At 46.6% G+C, this 25,504-nt stretch overlaps 1 protein-coding gene across 1 annotated transcript in view; it reads right to left on the minus strand.

Moving 5' to 3' along the window:
- LOC119383461 (putative carbonic anhydrase-like protein 2) overlaps positions 1 to 25,504 on the minus strand; it is a 167,844-nt gene that overhangs the window by 12,991 nt on the left and 129,349 nt on the right. The window contains exons 5-7 of the mRNA XM_037651587.2: positions 20,306 to 20,407; positions 19,358 to 19,424; positions 1,632 to 1,786 (exon numbers count right to left, since the gene is read on the minus strand). Coding sequence (XP_037507515.1) covers positions 1,632 to 1,786; positions 19,358 to 19,424; positions 20,306 to 20,407 — 324 coding nt within the window. The remainder of the gene's footprint in view (positions 1 to 1,631; positions 1,787 to 19,357; positions 19,425 to 20,305; positions 20,408 to 25,504) is intronic.

A 25,504-nucleotide genomic window follows, 5' to 3' on the forward strand; every position in this document is an offset into this window, starting at 1 on the left:
ACTTCGTCCTTAGGAGTGTGTCGCCTGTCACTGTATTCAGTGTAGGCCTTCCTGAAGGAACAAAGCAACACACTCCTCTTTTTCCTGGCGACAAATGGCTTTGCGGAGCGTCCAACGCTAGAGCCAAGAAGCGTGATGAAGTGGCTTACTTAACGAGTTCTCTCTCTCTCTCTCTTTCTCTCGCTCGCTGTGTATCTTTCCAGCGAACCGGGCTGATTCAACCGTCCACTTATGCATCGCGAGAGTGAGCCGTCTTCATTCCTGTCAAGAGATCTTATAGCACTCTCATAGTTACATAATTTCATTAGCCTCAATTATGCCTCACCTCCAAGCTCTACAGCTTCGTATGCTTTGTTATATAGATCGTGGTCGCTGCTTGTATCAAAAAAAAAAAAGTCAGTGGGAATGGTTTTGCGGGAGTAAAAAGAAAGAGTTGATGAAATTCGTAAGCCTATATTTCTACGTCGCTTTTTTTTTTAAATTCTCACTCTTAACGGACTTATTCGACAGTGATGGTATGTAAGTTAGAATCGAAGGTTAGGTGGTGTAGGTGCGTCAGTTAGATAAAAAAAATTCTGAGTTGGGCTGTTGCGAACACTGTTATCCTCTCTTTAAAAGAAATACACGTATTCACAGGAGGTTGCGAGGAGTAAATTATTGGTGGCGCTCGAAAGAGAGGTCTTTGGTGGAGGATGGGAGAAGGAAGGAAAGACAGGGAGGTCAGGCATACGAGTGCGGTTTCCTATCTTACGCTGAGGAAAGGGGATTTAGGGATCAAAAGATAGAACGAAGCGGTGAGCATGCGCAGTATCCGCGTGATGTTAAACAACACTGCCACGTTCCACGTTCCATACACGTTGAAAAAAATACGGACTCGTATCTTGACAGTTTGACGAGAGCTTGTACGTTTGGTTCGCGAATTAAAATTTTGGAAATCTGATTTGTGAACGTATATGTTAATGGGAAATTAGGCGCGGGACATGAGGCGTATCACGTTACGCTGTAAAAATTTACACGTGTCTGACCTCACTACTAAATGTATCTGAAACAAAATATCACCTTTGAACAGTATGAACAAAATATCACCTAACATTGCCATTTGAAAGAACGCCTTTCCCATATCGCATATATGGGTCATTTCTGAAGGGGATTTGACGTCAGGTTTCGAGAAACATCGATATATTGATCTCCACAATGACTAATATCTGGACGTCGATTCTGAATTATAGATTTTTCGTTCCATGATGATGTTTTAACTCATAGTGACCGCATGAGGTGCCTCACGAAGAAAAAAAAAAATGATTGAGACCAGCGCCGTTTCTGTAGCCTACCCGAACAAAGCGTTATTAATCGCAATAGGCGAAAGAATAGTGCGGGTACTATTTAGCAAAGTCACAAAACTTTATCCCGGGCGAAGCCGCGGGCCGCTAGCGAAATGTCTGCGGGCAGCGTGTCACTATCCGCAGCAACGAGCAATGAAAGCCATGGCATCACTAAAATGCAGATCATCATCGAGTGGGTCGATTGCAAGTAACCTTCAAAGCATGAATCATGTGACCGGAATGGGAAATGAACGATAAGGATTCGGAAATGACGTGTAAAACTAGGAGCGTGTGAGTGGTGCATAGTACCTGTTGCTTGGTGATGTATATCGGCTTGTTGAGGACAATCCATGTGACCGTCTCGTGACAGCCGGGCATGGTGAGCGACCCTTCGTACGTCATGAAGTGGTCCGTCTCCGGAAGCAGCTCCTTGATCGACAGGTGCTTCATGGCCGCCTCCTGGCCTGGAAATTGCAAAGCGGTAGAACGAAGGCCTTGAGTTACACTGGAGTAAGATTATGCACATCCTGGGGGGGGGGGGGGGGGGCGGAATCGCATTAAGTGAGTCGTTTGATGTATTAGCGTTTAGAAATCACTTCACTTTAGTCAGCGAAGTGACATGGACGAAACTACATAAGTGGCTTTTTGGGCTACTAGGTTAAATGCATCAAGAGGCATCACAGCACTAGCAGACAAGGACGAGAAAGACACTAAGGAGGAGCGCTAACTTTCAACTGACCATTACTAGAAACAACAGTATTTGTAGATCTGTACACGCAAAAGGCCCAATTGACGCACACGAATACCTGCCGCGTCCAGAAAGGCGAATTCATTCGCAGTCAACGCCACCAAACGGCAGCTGACGCAGTTTTCACCGGCCCTCGCGATCAGGGCGGCTTAAGCAATCTCTCGTGTATATTTTTGTACATTCCTATACACAACAGTGCACTTTTTAAACAAAGGCTCGCATCGACAATAACTACAATGAAGAAACAATTTGAGCCGATATCGGGGTGGACACGTTAATGTTCACTGTAGTGATTGTGGATGCGAATCTTGTTCGCACTTTTCAATGGCACACGCTGCTCTATGTCGCAACAGGCTCTATTGTTGTATACGTAGGTTTGAATGAAGACGAGTTGAGTCAGCAAAAGAAAACAAGAAAGAAATAACAAAAGAAAGAAACACAAAGCAGGATGCAAGTGCGGACAGCTTGTCACTCCGCTTTTTCGTGCAAGAATAGGAAAGGTGCCGGAGAGTGTAGCGTGGAAGTACGGTATTTTTCTTTTTTTTTTTTCACTTTCCAACAACACTGCGTACCCCGCCCCTCAAGGCTATTTTTTCTCGACTTTATAGATAGTATTACAGCACTACTGCATTCAAGGCAACGACAACTTTGAACAGGGAAAGAAAAAAAAAGTATGTAAACGTGAAACAACGTTCGATTGGAGGCCGAACACCGAGTTCTCTGGAGCATTGTTTTCGAAAGAGACCCGGGGAACTAGCACTGCTTGTGTGATGCTAGACTCTTTTCGGCTCTTTCGCCAGTTTCCGATGTACGTGATCGGAGGGTCGGCTTGTAAAAGGGCTACGCAAGTGGCACGAGCGCGCCTGAAACCAATATGTGAAGCTGTACGTCAACGATCGATTTTGAGTCCACCTACGCTACTGCATAGAATATGACAATTGAACGCTTTGTTCTGTACGAAATTTACAGAATGAAAGAACAAATGCTACCACAAATATCACCACTTTGACAAGTTGAATAACTGCTATGGTTTTACGTGCCAAAACACCGATATGAATATGAGAGACGCCGTACTAGAGGGCTCCGGAAATTTTTACCACCTGGTGTTCTTTAACGTGCACCTAAATCTAAGCCCACGGGTCTCTAGCATTTTGCCTCCATTGAATTATGGCCGGCGCGGCCGGGATCCGATTCCGCGACCTTCGGGCCAGCAGTCCAGCACCGTAACCACAAGACCGCTGCGGCGCGTACTTAAGCAGGCGCCGTAATAAAGTGAATATATATCATAGTGCTTTGGGCTGTTCGCTGACACTGACATACACTTGCAGCCGAAGATTTCCGCGTACTTTTGGTTTCTTTTGCAGTGTTGCAGGGAGCGCTTTAAGATCTTCCAAATGGAGAGTAAAGGCGACGAATGAAAATAGAAGCGACGTGAAAGAGAGAGAGGGAGAGAGAAATTGGGAGGGAGAGAAGAACAAAGAAAGACAAATGGCAATTTCATAAACGCCGAGCGACGAGGCATACGCGTGCTCTGCGGGGACAGGCGTCTCGTCGCGGAGTTTTTGCTGCCGTCTGCTATCTCTCATCTCTCGTCTGTCGCTTACATAAACAAGGAGGGAACAACACTGGAGAGATGAAGGGGGAGGGTCGTAGGAGGAAAGGGGGCGCTAAACACAAATGGCTGCGACGGCGAGGGAGTTAAATTTATTGAGCCCTTTGTCTCTACCAAACCAAATACGCTTTGTTCTCGATTCTGCCCTAAGCTCTTTCTCGCTTTCTTTATTCTTTCTTTCTCGTCTCAGCAGCTCACGAAAATCTCTCCCATGTGCCCCCTGCTGTACTGTCGGAGGGGTGTCGTATATATTCGGGCAATCCTCCTCCGGCGCTGAACTGCGCGCGTCCGCCGCGGTCGTCTGTAAAGTGTACGACGTTGCAGAAGCTCGAAGGACGAAAGAAAAAATAACGAATAAACGAATTAAATAAGGATGGAAGAACGCGGAACGCCGGTGGCAGTGGGGAAGAAGGAAGGATCGGAGAAAATGCCGTGTGAGCTTGGGCTAGGAGGGCGAGGCGGCAAGGGTTATACCAGCCTCGGCAGCTTGGCAGCGGAGGAGGACATTTCGGAATTTTGCCGTCGGCTGCATTTACAGACGACTAAACGCGTGCGCCGCTATGATTGATGAATACCGAGCCCCCCCCCCCCTCCCCCCTCCAGTCGCTACAGAGCGGCTGGCACCGTGGTGCGAGTCGCGCCTCTCTCCTGGAGTGGAAGCGCTGCGTTTTGCACCCTATACGTAACGACGAGGAGTATCGGAGAGTCGCGAGAGAACTAACGTTAGTTGAACGCGTAGATACGTGTGGTGGCTGCATCGTTAATGACTGCGACGATGACTGCGAAATCGGGTAAGTCTGTATATGTTTGGTCACCAAAACACAGATAAGTAAACTAGGAGCATTATTTTATTGAGAGGGAAGTGTTCATTTGGTCGTGACGAATTCAAACGGTAAAGAATAGGGATAACTCAAAACAACCTGATCCTGATAGGGATAACTGAAATGAACCTGAATTAATACGGAGTCCCCCTTTCCCACTACGGCGTGCTTCATAATCATGGTTTTCGCGTGTGCAACCGCAGAACCTAGTTACTTTTGTGTGGCGCACCGAGCACGACACAGAAATGTAACTCACATGAAATGAAGCGACGCGGTTTTAACGGTCGCCAAACAGAGGACGTGCACGAAGTATAAGGAAATGCCGCGGTTTCTACAATCCTAATAGGAAGCACCACTCGTAGTTCATGCGTAGAAAAATGGTGGAATGAAAATACGAGAAGAGGGAGAGGTGAACTGAGGCGAGGAGAGCAGCGTTCCGTGGGTCCGGACAAGTATACCAAGAGGAACTCCTGCACATCGCTGTTCACTTGCCCGCAGTCTTTCTCAGGTACACGAACACCTCCAGACTATCCGGTCCGGCTCAGCGTTTACGTTAGTCATCACCTGTATCCGAGTTCAGCTGTATATCAAGACAACGACCACTGTCCAAAGAGTTCAGCTATTGCGTCGTCGGCAGCTGACATCCGCCATGCATCTACTTTGGAAGTGCCCAGGGACGAAGACATTACGCGAAAATGTGCACATTGTATCCGTGAAACTTATACCCGTCCTTACACTAATTTCTTTCCAATTATAAATAATAATTATTTAACGTAATTAATTACTTCCGATTGTTCCAGGAAATTGCAGATAAGAGGTGCGAGAACAAATCTGTGCAAGGACAGCTAATTTGAAGTGTTTCGGGCAAGTTACAGCAACAATGGTGGCGAGGAGGTGGTTCCAATCAGTGGTGGTTTTTGTGTAAACAAATCCTGTGTGTGCTCGGGCGGCATCAGGATACCCCAGTTCAATCGGCTGGTCTATCTGCCGTGATCGACATGACGGCCGAATAAGCAGATTGTTATTGAAAGGTTCGTGGCTATACAACACAGGAAGAAGAACCGCCTTAGGTTATACTTTCGCCAATCTGCAAGTTCGGCTAAGGCAAGCACTTGTTTCATTTACGAGACACTGCAATAACGAAAATGCGCCCAGCGGCCAGTACAGAAGAAACAAAAGAGACGAAGAAACTTGAACGAAAAGTTTCGGCAACTCAGCGCGTCGTGTGGAAGCCGCTCTCATCGGATGTCGAACGGTGAACAGATACCTACATTTTCTGAATATAGGACATAACCTGGCGTTTGTATATGGCTGATCAATATTTATGGGTTTTTTAATCGTTGCGTTCGCGCCTGCGCGTAAGTTTTATCGCACACGCTTGCCAAGTTCTCATATGTGGAATGCGTCGCACGTCCGCTCCACGCGTTCGAAGCCCCAGCGACCGTGGATCGTTCGTATAACTCAGGGTGAGGTCATCGCCGGAATCCGCATTCCCCGAGCACTTCTTTTCTTATTATTATTCCCTAAAATGATGGGTTGCACGAACAAGTGTCAGATTTGTTCTTGAAATTGTGTATTGCGTTAAAAAAAAAAGAAATCTTGAAAAATCGCCCAAAATTGTTTCGCGCAATAAAAAAAGAAACAAAGCTGTGAACTATCGTGTGAACGTCTTATAAGCATTAAAAAGCGTATAACGTCACGCTGACAGCACTTTGACATTGGTGTTACGCTCAGAGGGCTTACGCAATGTTCTTACGTTGCCACCCTCTGCGCCGATTCTGCAAAAAAAGAAAGTGAAAGGAAAAATCGAGGAGAATAATAGTGTATTCAAGTGGTCGTTTTAGAGTGCGATGGTCGTGCAGCGGCGAAGGTGATGAAAAACAGATTCAGCGCTGTATCACGCGAACAGCCTTGTACGGAAGTGATTACCCTTCTTCCTTATCATCAGTGGGGCCCCTCTACGCTAGCAGTAACGCTTAGTAGTTTTTCTGCGTGGATTTATCTCTCTTTCTGTGATCTTTCCATCACGTAGAGGAGCGAGCCACAAGTAATAAGCGTTATCGCTGCGACAAAAAAAAAAGAGCAACGTAAAAACACGAAGGAAATAATCTCAGAGTTATTTCCAGCAATGAAAAATGCGAGTGAAAATTTATTGGTTTCGGAGAAGACCTCCACATCTTTCTTTCAGGCGAACTCTGCCAGAATAGGGTCAGAAATTTAGAGACGATTGTTGGTATATGTACACGCACGCCGTGTAAAAATAAAACGAATTCATCGCAGTAATGTTTACTGTCTTACAGCTTGTCTTTTCTCGAATCTCATCTGCCCTGCCCCTATGCTTCCCTACGCTGCCTTCTATTCGGAATGTTGCAGTTTCTTTTCTCGAAACTTGGCAAGCTACGTGCAGTGCTTCTTCGCTTTTCTTCTTTTTATACATCTACTTGTTTCAACTATTTTTCGTGGGCCGTCCACCCGTGCGCGTTGCGAAAATACTCCCTCGCTTACCTTTGTGGTCAGTGCGGTGGCGAAAGAGTTTCCCAATACCACAGCCTTCGGGCTATACATGTGCACTGATGCGAGTTGTGTAAGGCAAGTTCTTATCTTCGCGGCCCCGCCAACTAAATCATCAAGAGGAAACCACTGTAACCGCGTAATGTTGCGCAATGCGCCAGTATACGCCGGCGCTAGACATCAGCGCGTTGGTTTGTCATACAGGGTGTCAGCTTACGAATCGCGCCTGGCGCGTTGCGAATGCGCGACACACATAAGTGACACGCGCGTTAAACAGTCTATCCACGTCAGAAAAGTGTAGGCAGGGTGGTTAGCCATGAATGTTACTTCTCACAGGTTACCGTGCTCACACAGCCTGGATAAAAAGCACAGCGTTCTGGAAGCTTTCGAATGTAAGCCCGTAGACATTAGGATCGAGGCAACCTTCTACGCGGAGTTACTTTGGGAGCTACTGAAATAGCTTGCCCTGATGACAGTACACGTATCTCGGCAACTTTACGCTCTTCACACAATGTCCTGAAATTTGTCACGAGTGTTCTTTTGTGTTTTTTTTTCTTATTTCGCGAGGTGCTCCTCTTCAGGAATTGAACGCTGGACGAAAAGTAGATAAAAATCCACAGAAGTGCATTTTTTTCTATCACAGATAAGCTCCATCAGAGTGCCTGAATGTATTTCGAAAGTCAATGTCTCTAAGTGCTGATTATTTCTCATACACTGCATAACAGGGAGCGGCCCGCTGCATGTTATGATTTCGGCGCCTCTCTTTTTACACATTTTGTAGCGCTTTAAAACGTTCCCACTCGAGGTAAGTGCTAAAAGTCTCATAACTATAACGAGAAAATTATGCTCCGGCTTGTAGTGTACATGATGACGCAGTAAATCATAACTTCTGTCCCATACCTTACTATTCACTTCAGTGACCTCCACATTGAACTGGCGCACGCGCAATGCAATAGTAAAGCCAAGTATTTTAGAATAATCACAACGAATACTTTCTATAGCTGTAAAAGGCAGGGCCTGCAAACACGAACACAAGAAAGAAGTCAGGACACCACAAATGCCGACTAACAACTGAATAGACGCACAACGGCGGAAAAGAAAGAAAGCACGAAAACTTATCTGCGCATGCCCATGCAATAGGCGAACTTATCAATCCGGACGTGTGGGGGTCCACGTGGAAGATAACTGTTCAGGCATTTGATTTCATCTTTGTGCAAGTTAATCGACGGTTGGCTCACGCATGCGCTACCGCTATTCTCGATATGCCATACCTCAATCATCAGACGCGTTTCTTCATTCCTATGTCGGTACAAAACCGGGGATTCATCGAATTTTGGCGCGCACTTACAATCTCGACAATGCAACGATAGATTAGAAGGTGAGCCTCCGGTTAGTGATCTTCTATGTTCTAATAATCTCTGGTTAATGCAGCGGCCCGTCTCTCCTACGTAGAAGCGGCCGCAGCTCAAAGGAACCTTATACACCACACTTGTACGGCAATCAGTGAATTTGTTGGTGTGTTTAACGAAACGAATATCGGTCCGCTTCTTGTCTTTTACTCGCTCATTCTTCCTCTGCACAGCGGCACAAATCTTACCTAGCCTATTGGCAGCCGTGGCATTTGATTTCATAAAGATGAAATCAAATGCCTTAACAGTTATCTTCCACGTAGACCTCCACGCGTGCCGGATTGATAGGTTCGCCTATTGCATGGGCATGCGCAGATAAGTTTTCGTGCCTTCTCTCTTTTCCGCCGTTGTGCGTCTCTTCAATTGTTAGTCGGCGTTTGTGGTGTCCTGACTTCTTTCTTGTGTCCGTGTTTGCACGCCCTGTCTTTTTAGAATGAGTACTTACCAACTAGCTCAGCTCTCTGTTATTCTATAGTTGATTTTACATTACAGAAGTACGCACAACAATACTTACTGTAGCAATTAGATTAAGGAAGAAAATTACAATGAACGCACTATACCGTCGCCGCACGACTCGTAGCATCCACCCTGCTGCAACCAGCTTGTGAGATGGAACATAGTCCGCATTCGTAACGAGTCGGGATATGAATGTAGCAAACGCCCGGAGCGTCCTCTCATATCTGAGTACTGGCAGTTGAGCATCACTGAAGAACGTAGCTGTTATAAACGTACATGATGTGCTTGCAGGCTTCGCAGCGTTTAGGCGGGCGCCGACATAGCTGGCGCGTGATTGATCTCTCGAATAAAAACTGAAACAGCCTGACTCGAGCCCGTCAAACGCAGGCCGCGGGCGGCCGCTCTTCAAACAAGGAGACGTCAGGTGCGCGCGAAGAGGAAGCGTAGGGCGCACGGCAATCAATTGCTCTTCTTTACGAGGTATATCGTTTAGGGTAAATGGAAGAAAGTGCCTTCTAAAGGGGTTTAAACGAGATGAAAGAAGAATAAAGGAGGAAGAGGGGCGAGAGAGAGAGAGTCCTGTTCCAGCTAAGCTTACAGACGCCGCACGTACCGCCTCAAAATAATCGAGAAGCTCAGGAGAGGGGAAGCGCGCGGAATCTTCTTTGACGGAGACGCATGCACTTAGAGCATCGCGAAGCCGAACGCCTATAGTCCTTTGGACGTTCGCAAAACTGTACAGCGCGACGTAGCCGCTTTGCCGTGAATCTTGGTCGGGCAATTAGGTAGCCGAGGAGAGTCCCCCGTTTCAACGGTCTCCCTTTTTTCTTTGAACCATAAATCCGCCGCCGCTGCAGGTGACACGTAATCTCGGGCCGGCAAAGAGTACCCGAGTAACTAACTGCTCACTGCTCGTTCTTGTTTAAAGAAGCACGCGCACTCGAAAGAACGGACCTATTTTTGGGGCGTAATTTTGGCAAAGGGAAATTTTAACGAAATCAGCCTCGTTGCTGCGCAATACAGCAGTGAGGAAATAAGCTCGCCTAGAGCAGCTGTTCACTTTCCGATAGTGTCATTCTCTGCGCTAAGCGGCGCGAAAGTCCAAAATATAGGCAAAATATCTGGGATTTTACATGACAAAACCGCGATAGCATTATGAGGCACGCATTAGCGAAGGGCTTCGGAAATTTTGAGGAGCTGGGGTTCTCCAACTTGCGTGTAAATCTAAGTACAAGGGCCTCTAGCATTTCGTCTCCATCGAAATGGGACCGCCGCGGCAGGGATCGAACCCGCGACTTTCTGGTCAGCAGCCGAGCACCGTAACCGCTGCGCCACCACCGCGGCTAATGTATGCTAACATGTATGAATATAAAATCTCTGAAGATGGCAGACGTAGTTTGAGCACACCAGCAGGTTGCGTACCTGCCGTGGTAGCCTAGCGCTGAATTCTCGCGCTGCTCAGCGCGAGGAAGCAGGTTCGACCCCCTAAAGTGGCAAATGCATTTTGATGGGGGAGAAATACAAAAAATAAGCCTCTGTATTTAGGAGTCGGTGAACGTTAAATAACCACAAGACGTCAGAATTAATCCGAAGCCCACCATGACGGCGCACCTCGCAATCATGTCATGATTTTCGCACGTAACACATCACAATTTAATTTCATCTGTCACCTCTACGAAGAGGCAGCATGGAGGCGTTTAGCATTACATAGTCGTATGCGGCGAGTCTTTTTCGCAAAAGAGGCACACCGGAATGAATCGCTCAAGGGTAATTTATCTCGTGAAGTAACGTGGTGAAGATGAAGTCGTGCTCACTGACCAGGTCAAGGGGAAAGGTAGAAGGACTTCAGAATTAGAAGTATGGCGTTTACGGTATCATCTGTGACATGTAACGTGACCGCATCAGGCATTGTAGCCATACTAACGGTATACAACATTGTAAGCGCATGCCGAAGGACGAAGCGTGGCATCGAGCAAGCCCGTGTCGCGGACAGTACAGGCGCGGATTTGTATAGTCGTCTCATTTGAAAGAGGAGAAATAAAATGACATTGTTTGTCAGGCGTATAATGTATGTACGCGAATGACCGCAGTATATTCTGTCTTATCACCACCATGACTACGTCATACCTAGGTGTTGTGCTACGTAGTAATCTCGCACATGTGAGCCCGTGCTTATTCGTAGCTTACCGAAATAACTTTGTCCCTTCCGTGGCGTCCAGCACATATGCGTGTAGCAACGAAATTTGAAACGCGCATTTTATCGAAGGCAAATTTCGTGTAGTGACGTCAACACGCAGTGCTAGGCAAGCGTCAACGGCACCATACAGGGGTGCGTCTACTTACGTGTCACGGACTTTTTTTTTTTCCGGATCACTACGTTTCAGACCTTGAAGTCAGCCCTACCATGGTGAGCGCTCGGGTTGCTTGCTGCATAGGCGAGCTTCGAAACCGATACTAAGTGCTCGACTACAGGGAAAGGAGAGGGGGGGTGGGTGGGTGTTCAGATCGGTGCCATGCGGCAGGTGGAGAACGGTGTACGGCCGAAAGCCGTGCAGGCAGCGGGAACGGCTAACGAATCTCCTCGGCAGCTGCCACCGCCGCGCCCATCGATCCGCGCACATGCGATCCGGCTTCATTAAAATTCACGCTGTAGCGCTGCCTCGAAACAGTTTAATACCTCATCCACGGAAGAGTTCCTCCTCGCGCTGTGTAGGCGGCCGGTGCTCTCCCTCATGCATACTAAGAGTTTCTCATCACAACGTCTGCCTGACCGAGACTTCGGAGACGCGTGGACGGAACTGTCAGAAGGGTTCAGCAGTTGCGAGAATTCGACACGCACCACTGCTGCCCCTACAGCGATGTTTTTTTTCTTCTTCTTCTTCTTCTTGTTCTTTTACGCATTCGCGCTATCTTCAGTAGCTCGGCCATGATATCTCAATCCCGGTTTTCAGCGCGTGCTAGTGTGCGGAAACACAACGCCGCACATTATTTTAATAGTAATTTCAAAATGGTTGATTGGCCGAGTTGGTGAGTCACGTTACTTGGTCTAGTATGTACTTGTCTTTGTGTTCTCGTAGTCCTTGTCCAGTTACAGTCTTGCATTCCAAGTCACTTCAAATTAGCTTAAAGGCTATGCGGACTAAACTAATATAAAGTGCAGGTGCGCACGTTGCGACTCGTGCTTTTTTCTTTTTATTTCTATTAATTTAGGCATATTGGTGATTCAGTTATAGGGAAACAACAATGTAACACTCCAGCCATTCGTGTAGAGCTGGTAATGCATCAGGACGTGAGTCAGTAGGCTGATGTTCAAGAAATTGATGGGGTTCTTCGGAAGGTCACTTAAACGAATGAATTCGTTTTACCTAAATAGAACTAACAAAAATGTCAGGTACGGTGAAGGCCACGGCAGATGTAACCTTTGCTTTGGCAGTCAAAAATACAGAAAACTGAGCTGTACAGAAATTATAAATTGCTAGCACACCCCGCACCTTAGACGACGATTTTAAAGAAGAAAATTGGGTAGAATCCTTAAGAGTGCAGTATACTACGATCGGAAGATAGACGCGGGCCGTCCCTGTCTCATGCATTGAGCGGCTTAGCGTCCAACAGGCTCCCAAACGCCAGAATTCAATCGCTTATGGCCTAACGAGAATGTTACGCCTCGCAATGTACTCGGGGTATGCCTGCCGGCGCTCCTTACTATTATTGTACGCCACTGCGCCCCTCTCTGAGCAAATATCGTTCCCACAACACCACACTCACGTGCCTAAACCCAATCTTAGAGAGTAGGCCACGCCCTTGCAGAAGGTACGAAGTGACACACTGCAATGTCGTGCACGCCAGATTGCATTAGAAGCCAAGCAATGTCTCGCCCTGAGGGCTCTTCACTTATTTATTAGCCATACGCATCTCCCGAGCGCCCCCTTTCTGCCGGCGTCCAGTGTTGAGTTCTCCTTTCACCGGTGTGACACATTTGCGCCGAGGCCCAGCACGACCAACGCTACATGATAAACAGCGTTGAAATGACTGTTATAATCACATCCGCGCTGTGTGTGTGTGTGTGCATCCGTGTGTGTGTGTGTGCGCATCCGTGTGTGTGTGTGTGTGTGTGTGTGTGTGCGCGCGCGCGCACACACACACACACACACACACACACACACACACACACACACACAGCGCGCGCGCTTTATTCGAGTGATATGCAGAAACGGAAACTTATTTTCTAATGGCTGACCATTACAATTCAAAGTACCCACGGGGCTTGTGAGTGTAAGTTCAACGTTGCGTTGCATTTATATTGATATTTATATCTGGGATATTGAATGTAAAATACAACATTAAGCGGACTTTACATTTGATATCGCCCACGCCGTCGCAAGCCGTGGCATGAACAGTGGTTTGGAAATTCCCTTAACAGCTTCTGCGAAAAAAGAAAGAAAAAAAGTGAAAGAAAAAGAAAACACTGAACCAGTCAAACAGGGAACAATGGAGGAACAATATTCCAAGTAGCCGTGTAGCCAACGAGTTGCGGCTCTCAGGAAACGCGAAGCGAACGCAGACAATGGCTAAAAAAAGTGTGCCTAGAGGGGAAGGAAAGAAAAAAAGAACAAGCGGGGGGGGGGGTTACCAGCTATATAATAAGACTCGTATCACCCGCTGGGACAAACCTTCGCCGCAGATGGCGCTGACAGCCGGCTGAATTGTGAGGACCGCTATTGAAGGCTTAAACTTGATCGGCCACATCTCCCGTACGCCGTTTCTTTCGTGTCGCCTTAGCGCAGCCCGCTCGGCGTAGCTGGCAGGCGTCTTCTAGACATGTCAGGGCTGCGCAGCTGTTCTTGTCTTCGGCTTTTCTCACAAGGAGAATGCCTTTCCGAGATAAATGCGTCCGCTGTTTTGCGCTGTCCCCGGTATTATTATTATTTGACGTGAAAAAAAAAACGAAAGAACGATTCCTGTCAGAAGTACCGTGAGACCGCGAGATTTTTCTGGTCGAGCGACGCCCACGTCTACTTAGCAATTAATTGTTCTTTTTATAGCATATTTCAATAACGGCATTTAGCTGCCTCAGCCGAATTTTTTAATAATCAAAGAGCCGCATACATACATACATACATACATACATACATGCATACATACATACATACATACATACATACATACATACATACATACATACATACATACATACATACATACATACATACATACATACATACATACATACATACATACATACATACATACATACATACATACATACATAGAAGTCGTGGGTTCGAGTCCTTATTCCTATACATACCGCTATGCTTCCTATGTATATTTCATATAGATTTCTACGCAATCTCATGGGAAGCATGACCACACTTTCTATATTAAAAAAAAATTTAATGACCGCCTATAGTTAGCTCACCAATCATATAGACCTTTTTTTCGTGGGTGCCGCCATATTGCCTAGCGGGCAAGTCTCTGGTCTGGCAACCCACAGACATGTGCGAAGCTCCGCGTTTGTATGGAAGGTATGCGTGCGACTGCAGCTGCAGTCGGTTCTTTTTCTTTTCGTTCTGGCGCGCAAAATTTCGTATTGAGAGATGAGGTCTACGTAGAAAATGAGTCTGTAAGACGTCCTGAAGAGGTTTCATCCGTTGAGAGTCAATGATGTTAATATACGGCGGCGCGGACGTGTTGCAAGTGGTCGATGTGATATATTTTCGGCACTCTCTTTTGGAAAACCACGCAAATATTTGGACTCGTCCTAGCAGAGCAAGCAAGTTACGCCACTCTTAAGGTATACAATGGATTTTTTTTTATTTCTTTTCATTCACAGTGTATTTATGCTGTCGCACCAACTACCACTCGTACATGCGGTCGTGCGTGAACACGCAGTCTCCATTTCATGGCGTGGCATGTGTTTGTTGCTCACAAACAGTTGCCTATCTTGTTTCTTCACTTTTAAGTGACCGCTTCTTACTCGCTCGTTTATTTCCCACCAGTGTGGACGAAGTTAGAGCTGCGTACAGGGATGTGCGGGTACATATAAAAACGATGCTAACGTTGACATGCCGGCGCGCTTCTATTTCTTTTTTCTTTTAAGAGTCGTGATATTTGATTGGATTTCGGCGGCGATAAGATGAAGATGGTTACAGAGTTTCTTCTGCCGTTGAGGCACGAAGCGCGCCCGGGCTCGATCCCTTGATCGGCATCGGATGTGATTCGCGCTTTGTTGTTGTTGTTCTATAACTTCGTATACCAGATGTACTGTTCTTGCGAAATTCTTGCTGTCGTTCGCAAAGCTAAGCAGCAAAATGGGCAGTTCAATAAACACTAGACAAGCGTAACAACGTGGTTTTTATATCGCGCTTTGAAGATAATTAACTATGTTGTAAATTATTGCGCGACTTGTCGGATACGGTTCTTGATCACGTAAAAATTTGTCTTCCTGAGGTAGTTGTTCTACACACGGACCGACAGAATTCTTTTTTTTTTGTTTTTGTTTTTTTTTTACTATTCGGCTTTCATATCGCTCGTCGTATACGATACACCCCACTGTCTTACGGAAGTTGCAACCTCACGACAAAGATCTCGCCACGTCCTTTTCATCTAGTGTGCATTGAATGTTCGGGTTTTACAAGGCTGGTACGGAGCAATAATTAAATGCATGATGCCGGTTACCCCACTGCGAAGTGAGGGATTTTTCGTCTGTGCTAATACCAGTATACATCAACTGCAGCGATCACCGTGTTAAGCCGAGCTACGAAGCTAATTGTTGGACCAAACCAGTGTTGCGGAGTTGCCACTCCGGATCGGAATGACTCCGGAATCATTCCACATTTTCGCGACCCCGGTATGGAATGGGGACAACGCTTGTAGGAATGGAATGGGAATGGAATTAGGTCTTTTTCCTAAAATAGAGCATGTTTTCGTCTATGCCCTGTTTTTCAAACTTCAAACATTAGTAAGTCAGAGCGTCGAATTTAACAATAAAGCAGTATTTTCAAAATGACTTGGCTGATTACAAGCACCGTAGATTTATAAGCAACGCGCCTACCACAATTCTGTCCTTATATAGACTGTGTTGCTCCGAAGTTTGTCTCTATTATTCGCGCAACTACGACTCTGTGCCGTTGGTATCCGTCGTGCGGAACTACGGCGGCGGTATACCCCCCCCCCCCCCCCCCCCCCACCCGATGTAAACGATGTACCTTGAAGAGTGCGCACAAGCGCAAGCACTCCGCGTTTGGTGATGCACGTCGCATACTTATTCAGACAGCAGTTTCCTTTTTTTATTTTTCTTGTCGTTAGAACAACCAATAACGGCACGGTGGTTTTCTGTTGACCTTTCGCTGGCTCACATCGCAATAAAAGAGAACAAAATCCGCAGGTCGACCTAAAACACGCAAAAATTGTTCGAAAACGCCACCAATCCAAGCACCAGCCCGCACACTCCGCGCCGTCGCGCAGAAGCCAGAAAGGAGGAAAGCGCTGGTTGCCAGTCCGGTCCTGCTCGCCCGATGCAACGGTCTATACATTTACAATGCTCTAACGTTCCTATGTCACAACGTTTTTTAATTTTCAAGTTATCTTCGAATTACAAAGTCCTATGTTAAGGATTAGATATCAATTTTGGCCATGATACTTGCCGAAGTGGGTTTACACATTAAAAAGAAAGCAATGATACTGACGTAGAAGTTAATAAAACATGAAATACGATTACTTAAATTAATACGAAACACAGGGGAAGAGCACTCAATAATAATAATAATAATAATAATAATAATAATAATAATAATAATAATAATAATAATAATAATAATAATAATAATAATAATAATAATAATAACAAATAGTCAGAATAAAAATATATTATGAAATCACTGCATGTTACCGCCATCGGGTTGTCTCATCGACTGACGCAACTGACGCGCCTTGTGTTTCTGACTTCGAGTCGGCTCACGGGACGAATAATTAAATCCCAGTAATAATTCATGCGTTATCATTAGCATAAACTGAACGAGCCAGGCGTAACTGCATCTGCGTGAACAATCGAGCCGCCGGAGGGAAGAAGACGCCGCGGTAAATCAAATTCACGCACGGGCACCACACGCTGGTTCCATCGAGCGGTGCGCATTAATATCCGGCAATCGAACAAAGCAAAACACGTCGTCAGGCGGCGCCCTCTTTGGCGCGATCCCTCCAATCTGCCCACTTGAAAAGCAAGTCGTCGCGAATATGCGTTATTACACGCTCGCATATTTGAATACTGAAGAATGACAACAAACGAAGAAAGAAGAAAGAATAGTATCTACAAAGCAGTAACGAATATACCGGGTCATCAAACTAAAAAAAATAAAGATCGGGTGGAAAGACAGAGATGCAGACGAGAACGCTGTCTACGATTCTAAGCGTGTCTTGATTCTATATTTGCAATGTTATGTCTCGTAAGTGCGTGCAGCACTTAATCAGATAATGTAGATATATAAGTTCACTTTCTATAGCGCAGGGTAGACAACCTGGCCTAGCCTCCTTAATTTCCCTGCCTCTCTCTCCTTCTCTCTCCAATCAGATAAAATGTGTGGTACATAGCTATAATAAAGACATTTTTTTCCTATTTTTAATCCTTGAAGCCTAGTTACAATGCACAAAAAGAGAAGAAGCGTTGTAGGGTTATCTTCTTCCACATCTGCATCCGTCGGCGTTTTGTCTTGCGCAAGCGGTAACAATGTCACGTGTAGTCGGAAGCTCATATCCAAAACTCAGCCAAGCGTAGCAGGATCACGTGACCGGCTAGTCTTTATTTTTATTTTATTTATTTATTTTTCATATGTGTCAAGTAACCGAGGTAGCAGAAGATGCCAAGACGCCATCGAATTACTAACCACGTTTCGACGCCCCCACGAGAAGCAACGGGTACGGAGGGTCTCGAACGCTGTTTACACCGCCATCTGCATTGTTCTTTTCGTTTTCACGAGACAGTAAGCGCGCGTGCATGCTATGCCTGCAGAAGCACGCCTTCCCAGTTCGGAAAACAAAAGGCGCTTGTTTGAAGAAGGTTGGTAGTCGGCGCCCCTATCGGCGGCTGAAGGAAACAGGACAGCGCACTCGCAGTTGCTGCGTCGCTTCGCGTGCGCGCTCTGTGCATGTTCTTTGCGCGATGCTTTTGTGTTCGGAGGGTGGACAGACGCCCAGGCGCTGGCGAGTCGTCATAAATCAGGACAGCACGTGTCGCGTCCCAGCGCTGGGACCCCGCGCTGGCTCTGCCAGCGCTGTGAGCGGCGAGTCATTTCTCCCAACCCGGGCCCTCGTGTCAACAGATTAGTCCGCGCTGCCGAGCACCCACTACTCTTACCCTAACAATTCCTTTTTTCTTTTATTTGTTTACGTTTTCGTTTCCTATTCTCTGCTTATTTTGACGGATTTAACGTTTTCTTTCTCTTTTTATCTTTTTTTGCCGGCGCCAAATCGTACCGGGCGCGCAGCGCGAATGGTTGTATGACGCTGAGTGTATACATGTTGTATTTATCTGCGCAGGCCCGGTACTTATCGGCTTTTCATGCGGCCGCCTCCGCTTTGAAGACGACAGCCACGGGGCCTTTGTTGTTTGTGGCACGACGTAAATGCAGCGGACGTTTTACATGAAGATTGATCTGGTGCTTTTACTTTACAGACGCGGCAGTCTCGAAAGTGCCCGACTCCCAGGAGAGCCGAGAGAACTTGCCGCGCAGTGCCGTACTTGTGTGCGGTGACGTGTCGGGTCTATTAAAGGTGCCTTTGAATTCCGCATAATTACTATGTGCCACAACATCGCTCGCAAGAGTCGTTCGACATACATTGTGGACATTGTTTACTAATATCCTTATTTTTTTCTTATTAAAGCTTGACGCCGACAATGGCGTATACATGATTGACAAACGGCAACGTTTAATCTACTACTGTTTCTTGCTGGAACAGATGAGAGGAGTTATATGAATGAACGTAGCCCATTGTTGAATAGATGCTCCCTTATGCTTCACCTATAATGTCTCCAACAATGTACTGTCAAAAGGCAACCGAAGTTTTAGTTGTAACATGAAACAGAAGAAAAAAAATGTTTTGAAAATGCGAGCGTTTTTCAAATGTGAGCGTCAGTCGAATTAAATGCGATAAATCACTCAAAATGATTAGCTTTTTACAGTGATTCGTATAATGTTTGGAAGAGACAACTTTGAGTCGCGGTAACCTGTGCGTCTATGTTTTCAGACAGGGGGAAATTTACACTGGGCAATTATCTGCAGCTCAGGCGCCGACTCACGCTCCAGCTCAGAATAGGTTGTAATTAAGTTTCAAACGCGACAGGTTAGAAAACAGGACGTCTCGAAAAACCCATTCAAGTGTGGTTCCTTTCTGTAGATTTGTCGTTGTTTGTATGTATGATTTGTTGTTATGTACCATGCAGCACGAACTAGCAAACTTTTCCACGCTCTTCCTCATCTGCTTACCTCTGTATGTTATCCGATGAAGCTGGCCCGTCAAGACTCGTAGTTCGGATTGGGACAAATCGCCAAGCTGCAAACGCACAACACGAAGATGATAACATTAAGAGAGAATCGCAAAGCTGCAAACGCAGCACGAGAAGGTTCCAACGTTAGGATACATCAAAAAGGCTCACAAACGACACAAAGGTTCAGGGAAAGACGAAAGCGTGGAATATGAGGAATCAAACACGGGAAGTCGCTGGAGCAAACGTTGCGACAAAATAATTTGTCTTCACTGCGACAACGACATTCCCCGCTCTACGATTTCTCATAACAGTAAGCTTTGTACTTCAAGAACAAAGGGCGAGCAATTACGTTCACCATAGCTATTCAGATACCAGCCGCTATGGTCTAGTGTTTACGGCGCTCGACTGCTGACCCGAAGGTTGCGGGATCGAATTTCGGCCCCGGCGGCCGCATTTCGATAGAGGCGAAACGCTAGGTGCCCGTGTACTTTGATTTAGTTGCACGTTAAAGAACCCCAAGTGGTCGAAATTTCCGGAGCCCTCCACTACGGCTTCCTTCATAATCATATTGTCGTTCTAGCACGTAAAACCCCAGTAATTATTTATTATTGTAGCTATTCAGACATTTCCAGGCAATGTTACAACGTAAACGTTTCTTTCACACAGGTTTTGTCAGCCCAGCTACGTTGGTAACCTGTGAAATGGCGCTATCGGCGCTACCTTTGAACAAAAGTCAACATTCATACCCTCTTTTCCCTGTTTAACTAAATAAACGTTAGAATAAATATATAGAGTTATGGGGTAAATCGCCAATAATGCGCGACACTGACTTTGACACGTTCAATAAGGGGCGGACCCCGGCCGAGACGTCGAAAAAAGATTTGCTGTGTTCCCCGTTGTAAAGTAATACGCAGCTATTTGCATTGAGGCGTGCGCACCGACATACCTGGAGCAAGATGGAGATCCCGACAAGTCCCTCACTCCTTCGTAGCTCCACGGCTTCGGACATGTTGGCGTACAGGTCCGAGTTGTAGCCGAAAATCTGCAACTGCGGTTAAAAAGAGAGAGAGAGAGAGAAAGAGTAATGTAGACGCCGAAAGTGGCACTTGAATAAATGTAGTCTAAGTCACAAATACGTCGTGCTATGCAGCATTCTTCGCGGAGGCAGCCAAACTGATACAAAATATTTGATGACGTTCCTACGACACGTAATTGCAAACTAAACAGAAATTCTGACTCATACCACACAATCTAAGAATGGGATTTTATGCAAAACTGTCTGCGGGCAGCTAGCTAACCTGTATTTTCTGACAATATTTATTCTATCTGCAGCAATAAAAATGAACAAGTTATCTTTAATAAGTTCATGAATTAACTCTTTAGTGCTGAATGATATGATTTTTGCGACATTGCAAGAGTAAATGTATAGAAAATAGTGTAAGATAGTGTATAGTGTATAGAAATAGTGTTAAGATTGCAGTTAGGAACAATATACTGTGGAGATGAAAAGGGCAGAGCTTCTGTAAAAACAATTTCAGTGGTAATATTCATGATTTCTTCTTGCGCTTCGTATTACGAGACGGGAACGAGACGGGGACTGCAAGACGCACCACATGTCTCGTCCCCGTCTCGTCCCCGCCTCGTCATACGAAGTGCAAGAATAAATCATCAACAACCACTAACTAGCCCAATTCGTCGCTCTGGTAATATTCACCATTACATACCATTCCCCCAAGTTCCCCCAAATGTGTTAAAGGTTCGGCTTTTTTGCAGCAATGGTGCACTTGCGGCGAAGCACGCTCTACAGGAATCACGGTTGCGTAGTTAACTGCAAAATTATTCATTTTCGCATTCAACTTTCTTGCGCCCAGGTACATTAAATAATCATGGAAGAATGATATTTTTTGATTCCTGCAGTTCTGACGCACAACGGCTAAACAAAACAGATATAAACTTCTCATTTCTCAAAGGAGATCAGAAGAAGGAGCACCTATAAACAAGAAGGTCTAGGTGGAACTCCACTGCTACGATGACCTCCTTAAACAGAAACCCGTCTACTTTAGCAAGCATGAATGTTCTCTCGTTTGGCAACCACGCAGCCTGTGTCGTAACCATAGTACCCAGCAAGCGTGAACAAAACAAGTCTCCTAACCAGAGAGACAAAACTGCGGACAAGGCGATCTAGGTTAGAAAAAGCCTCGCTGCCCGTGTCCTTTAGTCAAATAAATGCTTCGGAACTCCGAGAAAGAAATAGTCGCATTGGAGATCGCTTTCTCCTTCGCAAGCGCGAGCGGTTTCCTCGCTGAATTCCGGAGGCGAACCAACGATCTCCGATAATCGAAGCTGGCTCCCCGCGGCAAGCAACCACACATCTCTTCACGCTGGTTGCAGCGGCGGCGGCGGCGGCGGCGGCGGCGGCGGCGTGCCGGGACACCAAAGCGTCGCCACCGATTCACCGCGTTCAATCACATTTGATCCCGTGAACTAGGGACAAAAGCGTGACGTTGATCTGGGTCACTCCCCAATTGGGGGGGGGGGGGGGTGTCAGCGTCTTGAGGGTCAGCCCCGGCCTCCTACAAATGTAGGTTTAACAGATGGGTGTGGGCTCAGGAGGCTGTATTGCTACTTTGAGTCGCAAAAAACGCAGAAATATGGACAAGAATTAGGCCTAATGCCACTGTCGACAGAGATATATGATGATCATCTTCATCATCATCATCATCATCATCATCATCATCAGCCTGTCTACGCCTACTGCAGGGCAAAGGCCTCTCCCATGTTCCGCCAATCAACGCGGTCCTGTGCTTTCTGCTGCCACGTTATACCTGCATACTTCTTAATCTCATCTACCCACCTAATTTCCTGTCTCCCCCTCACGCGTTTGCCATCTCTTGGAATCCAGTCAGTTACCCTTAATGACCACCGGTTATCCTGCCGACGTGCTACGTGCCCGGCCCATATCCATTTCTTCTTCTTGATTTCAACTATGATGTCCTTAACCCCCGTTTGTTCCCTGACCCACTCTGCTCTCTTCCTGTCTCTTAAGGTTACACCTTAAATTGAGAACGACGCAGCGAGCAATGGAAAGGAAAATGATAGGTGATAGGCGTAACCTTAAGAGACAGGAAAAGCGACAGATATATATATATATATATATATATATATATATATATATATATATATATATATATATATATATATATATATATATATATATATGGACAAAAATTTTCCCGACAATAATTTAGGCACTCTGGACTTAATACGGAAGGGCCATGGCGGTCCTAGCCCGAAACTTGTAATAATTATGACCATCGACTACATGAAGGAAGATGATGTCGTGGCAATACCAGCAACAAGGAATGTGATTCCTTGTATTCAGCGGAGGGACCAAACAAAACCAGGGCAAGTGTAGTGACAAAGTAGCCACTGCAATATGGGTCGTGAGCGCATTGTATTGCGACCGCTTGTCAACTTGCCAACTCTGCCAACCGCTTTATCACAGTTTAATAACTTAATCCTATCTCTGACAATAAACGTTCGTGTACGCCGCGAAGCAGAGAATGAACAGCTCGTTGCTTTTGCGCTAAGTGCGGCACGCAATATCGGCAACGAAAGTAACACCGACCGGCGAAATAAAAGACATGCATGGCACACATCGAAATAACAGTTAATCCATACGCATACTCACGATGCACACAAGCACTCAGTCGTATTGTGACCTACAAACACGCGCGCAACGTGTATGACATTGTGGGCGTACCTATACGAAAGTGAACGGACACGTTAGCTTCCTAACCTGTCATTTAGATTACGTTAAGTCGCATCAGTCACGAAAGACGTTGTCCAGATCGACGCAGAAACACGCGACGGTACGTTATGAATAGCCACGCGCCAGCCCGTCTCGCGAACGAGACGCGAGGCTGCGCGCAAACTAGGCAAGCGCAGCGGCCACGGCGGCACTCCCCGCTGCCAGACGCAGCGCAACATACCGCCGTCTCGCCCGCTCTGTCAAGAAAATGATTTTCCCCTCGTCTCCGCCCCTCGCATCGCATCGCCTTATCGGCAGCCGCTCTTTGTTTTCGTTACAGCTCGGCCGCCGTGTTACTTTGCCACTTTCAAACGAGAAGCCTTTGAAAGGCTGCGGCTCTCTCCAGACAAGTCTGATGGAAACCCAACCAACGAGAAAGAAAATGATTAAAGTAACTGCACATACACACACAGAGGTACCAGGCTCTTTGCCATGTATGTGTCTGTTGCGCTGCCGAGCGCCTTACCCTTTCTTCTTTTGATTTCTTTTACTTAGGCTAGTGTTGGTGGAGCTGGCGCTGCACGCTGCTTCAGACGTCAGTAAAAGATTTCGCTAGTTCAAAATGAGAAAGAAGAAGACACGTAGAAGGAACTGGGTGGCCGAAAGGGCTCGAAAGAGTAAGACAATGGTGCGTTGAAATCGGTTCTCGCGCGCAGCTGCCAGGCAGCCGCGGCTCGCGATGTGTTTTAAAAAAAGAGGACGGGCTCGCACAGAGACGCTTCTCTCGCGCGAGAAGGGGAGTACAGAAAGAACTACAGAGGGGGGTGAAAGAAAGAAGCCAGGCGTGTGCGGGGTGGGTGGTGGCGGCTGGCGATCGAACGCTGGGGGCCTGGCTCTTATTTTGTGAATCCGGGGTGAAAGGACGCAACATGTCAGACGTCTTGAATCGGCGCCAAGAAAACAGGGAGGACGACACGTTGCCCGTCTGCCGCCAGCTTTTGTCTCGCGCCGAGGAAAAGAAACGACCATTCCGTTGTCGCCTCGCCCTCATCCTCGCCATTCCTCCTCGTCGCTCGCCAGTTCCTTTTTTTTGTTATTGCTCCTTCCTTGCGCGTAGGTGTCCGGTGTGAAGAGCCGAAACCCGTTCGCGGAGCTTAAAACGAGGAACGTACGCGACATGCAGCTGTGGAAGTTTGTTTGGTCGAGAACTATATACTGAGCGTTTCTTTTCCTACGGTTCTCCTGTTTACTCTTCTCTGCCAGTCTTATTTGAAGTAGAGTTGGGCAAACGGACGTCTCTTTTTTTTTAACGGATACTCAAAGGTTCGTTTAACTGAGCTCCACGCACTTAGTGCGATTTCCTATTTCGTCGCTGTCTTCATCGTCAGTTTCGGGAAATCTATACAGTGGGACGCTTCTCGTGAGTTCATCGTTTCTCCTGCGAGAATGAGACGAGAGCCTCTGTACGAGGACAACACTGAGGTGAGAGCTCTATAAGTGAAGCAGCGGCGCGGAAAGCCGAGATGAGGTTGTAGAAACTGCGACCGTTTGATTCTTCTTTTGTGCTCGTGGGAAGCATTTGGAAGGACCACACCGTAAGCGGCTGTCATTAGGGGCGGCCATTTGCAGCCGCTCTGTGTAGAAATAGCGGCTGTCGAAACTCCACTCCACACCGGTCCCCATCGCTGCTCGTAGCCAACGCCCGAGAAGAACAACGCTAAGCCAACTGTTTCTCTCGGCGGTCGCAGGCATGATTTGGCGGACTCGACGCAAAGCGACCTAGCGGCGGGTGCGGTCATCAATACAGCAACAGCGACATAGGCGTTGACGGGCAGGTCAGATGTACGTACAAAACGCTAACTGCAAATGGTGCACAGATAAGTCAGAATGGACAAAATATCAAGCGACGGCACTGTACATGTTTACAGCTGACAAGTTAAAGTCGCCGTGTGAAGTCATAAGATAATAGTTGGAGAGAACTGCCTCACATGCGTCTGCGTTTCCAACATGATTGCGTTAAATAACATGGAACGTCCATGGTTAAACTTTTGCATCGGATCAGGTCTTTCCAAGAAGATCGTTATTATACCTTTCTAAGTTTTACTGCAAAATAATACCTAAGGGTTTCACGCCATGTGCTAGTTCATCGTAAAACAGGAAATATTTGTCTCTAATTTTATTAGCTTTGTTACTTTCTACTGTTTTTTTTTTCGCTACTGTTTCTCCCTCGCTTGCTCTCTCATTCACTCACTCATGCAAACAGCCAACCGCCCATACGCACGGACGCGCACCTGCCCGCCCTCTCACTCACTCACTCACTCACTCACTCACTCACTCACTCACTCACTCACTCACTCACTCACTCACTCACTCACTCACTCACTCACTCACTCA

The sequence above is a fragment of the Rhipicephalus sanguineus genome, chromosome 2 (assembly GCF_013339695.2).
Source record: "Rhipicephalus sanguineus isolate Rsan-2018 chromosome 2, BIME_Rsan_1.4, whole genome shotgun sequence".
In the NCBI taxonomy this organism is placed as follows: Eukaryota; Metazoa; Arthropoda; class Arachnida; order Ixodida; family Ixodidae; genus Rhipicephalus; species Rhipicephalus sanguineus.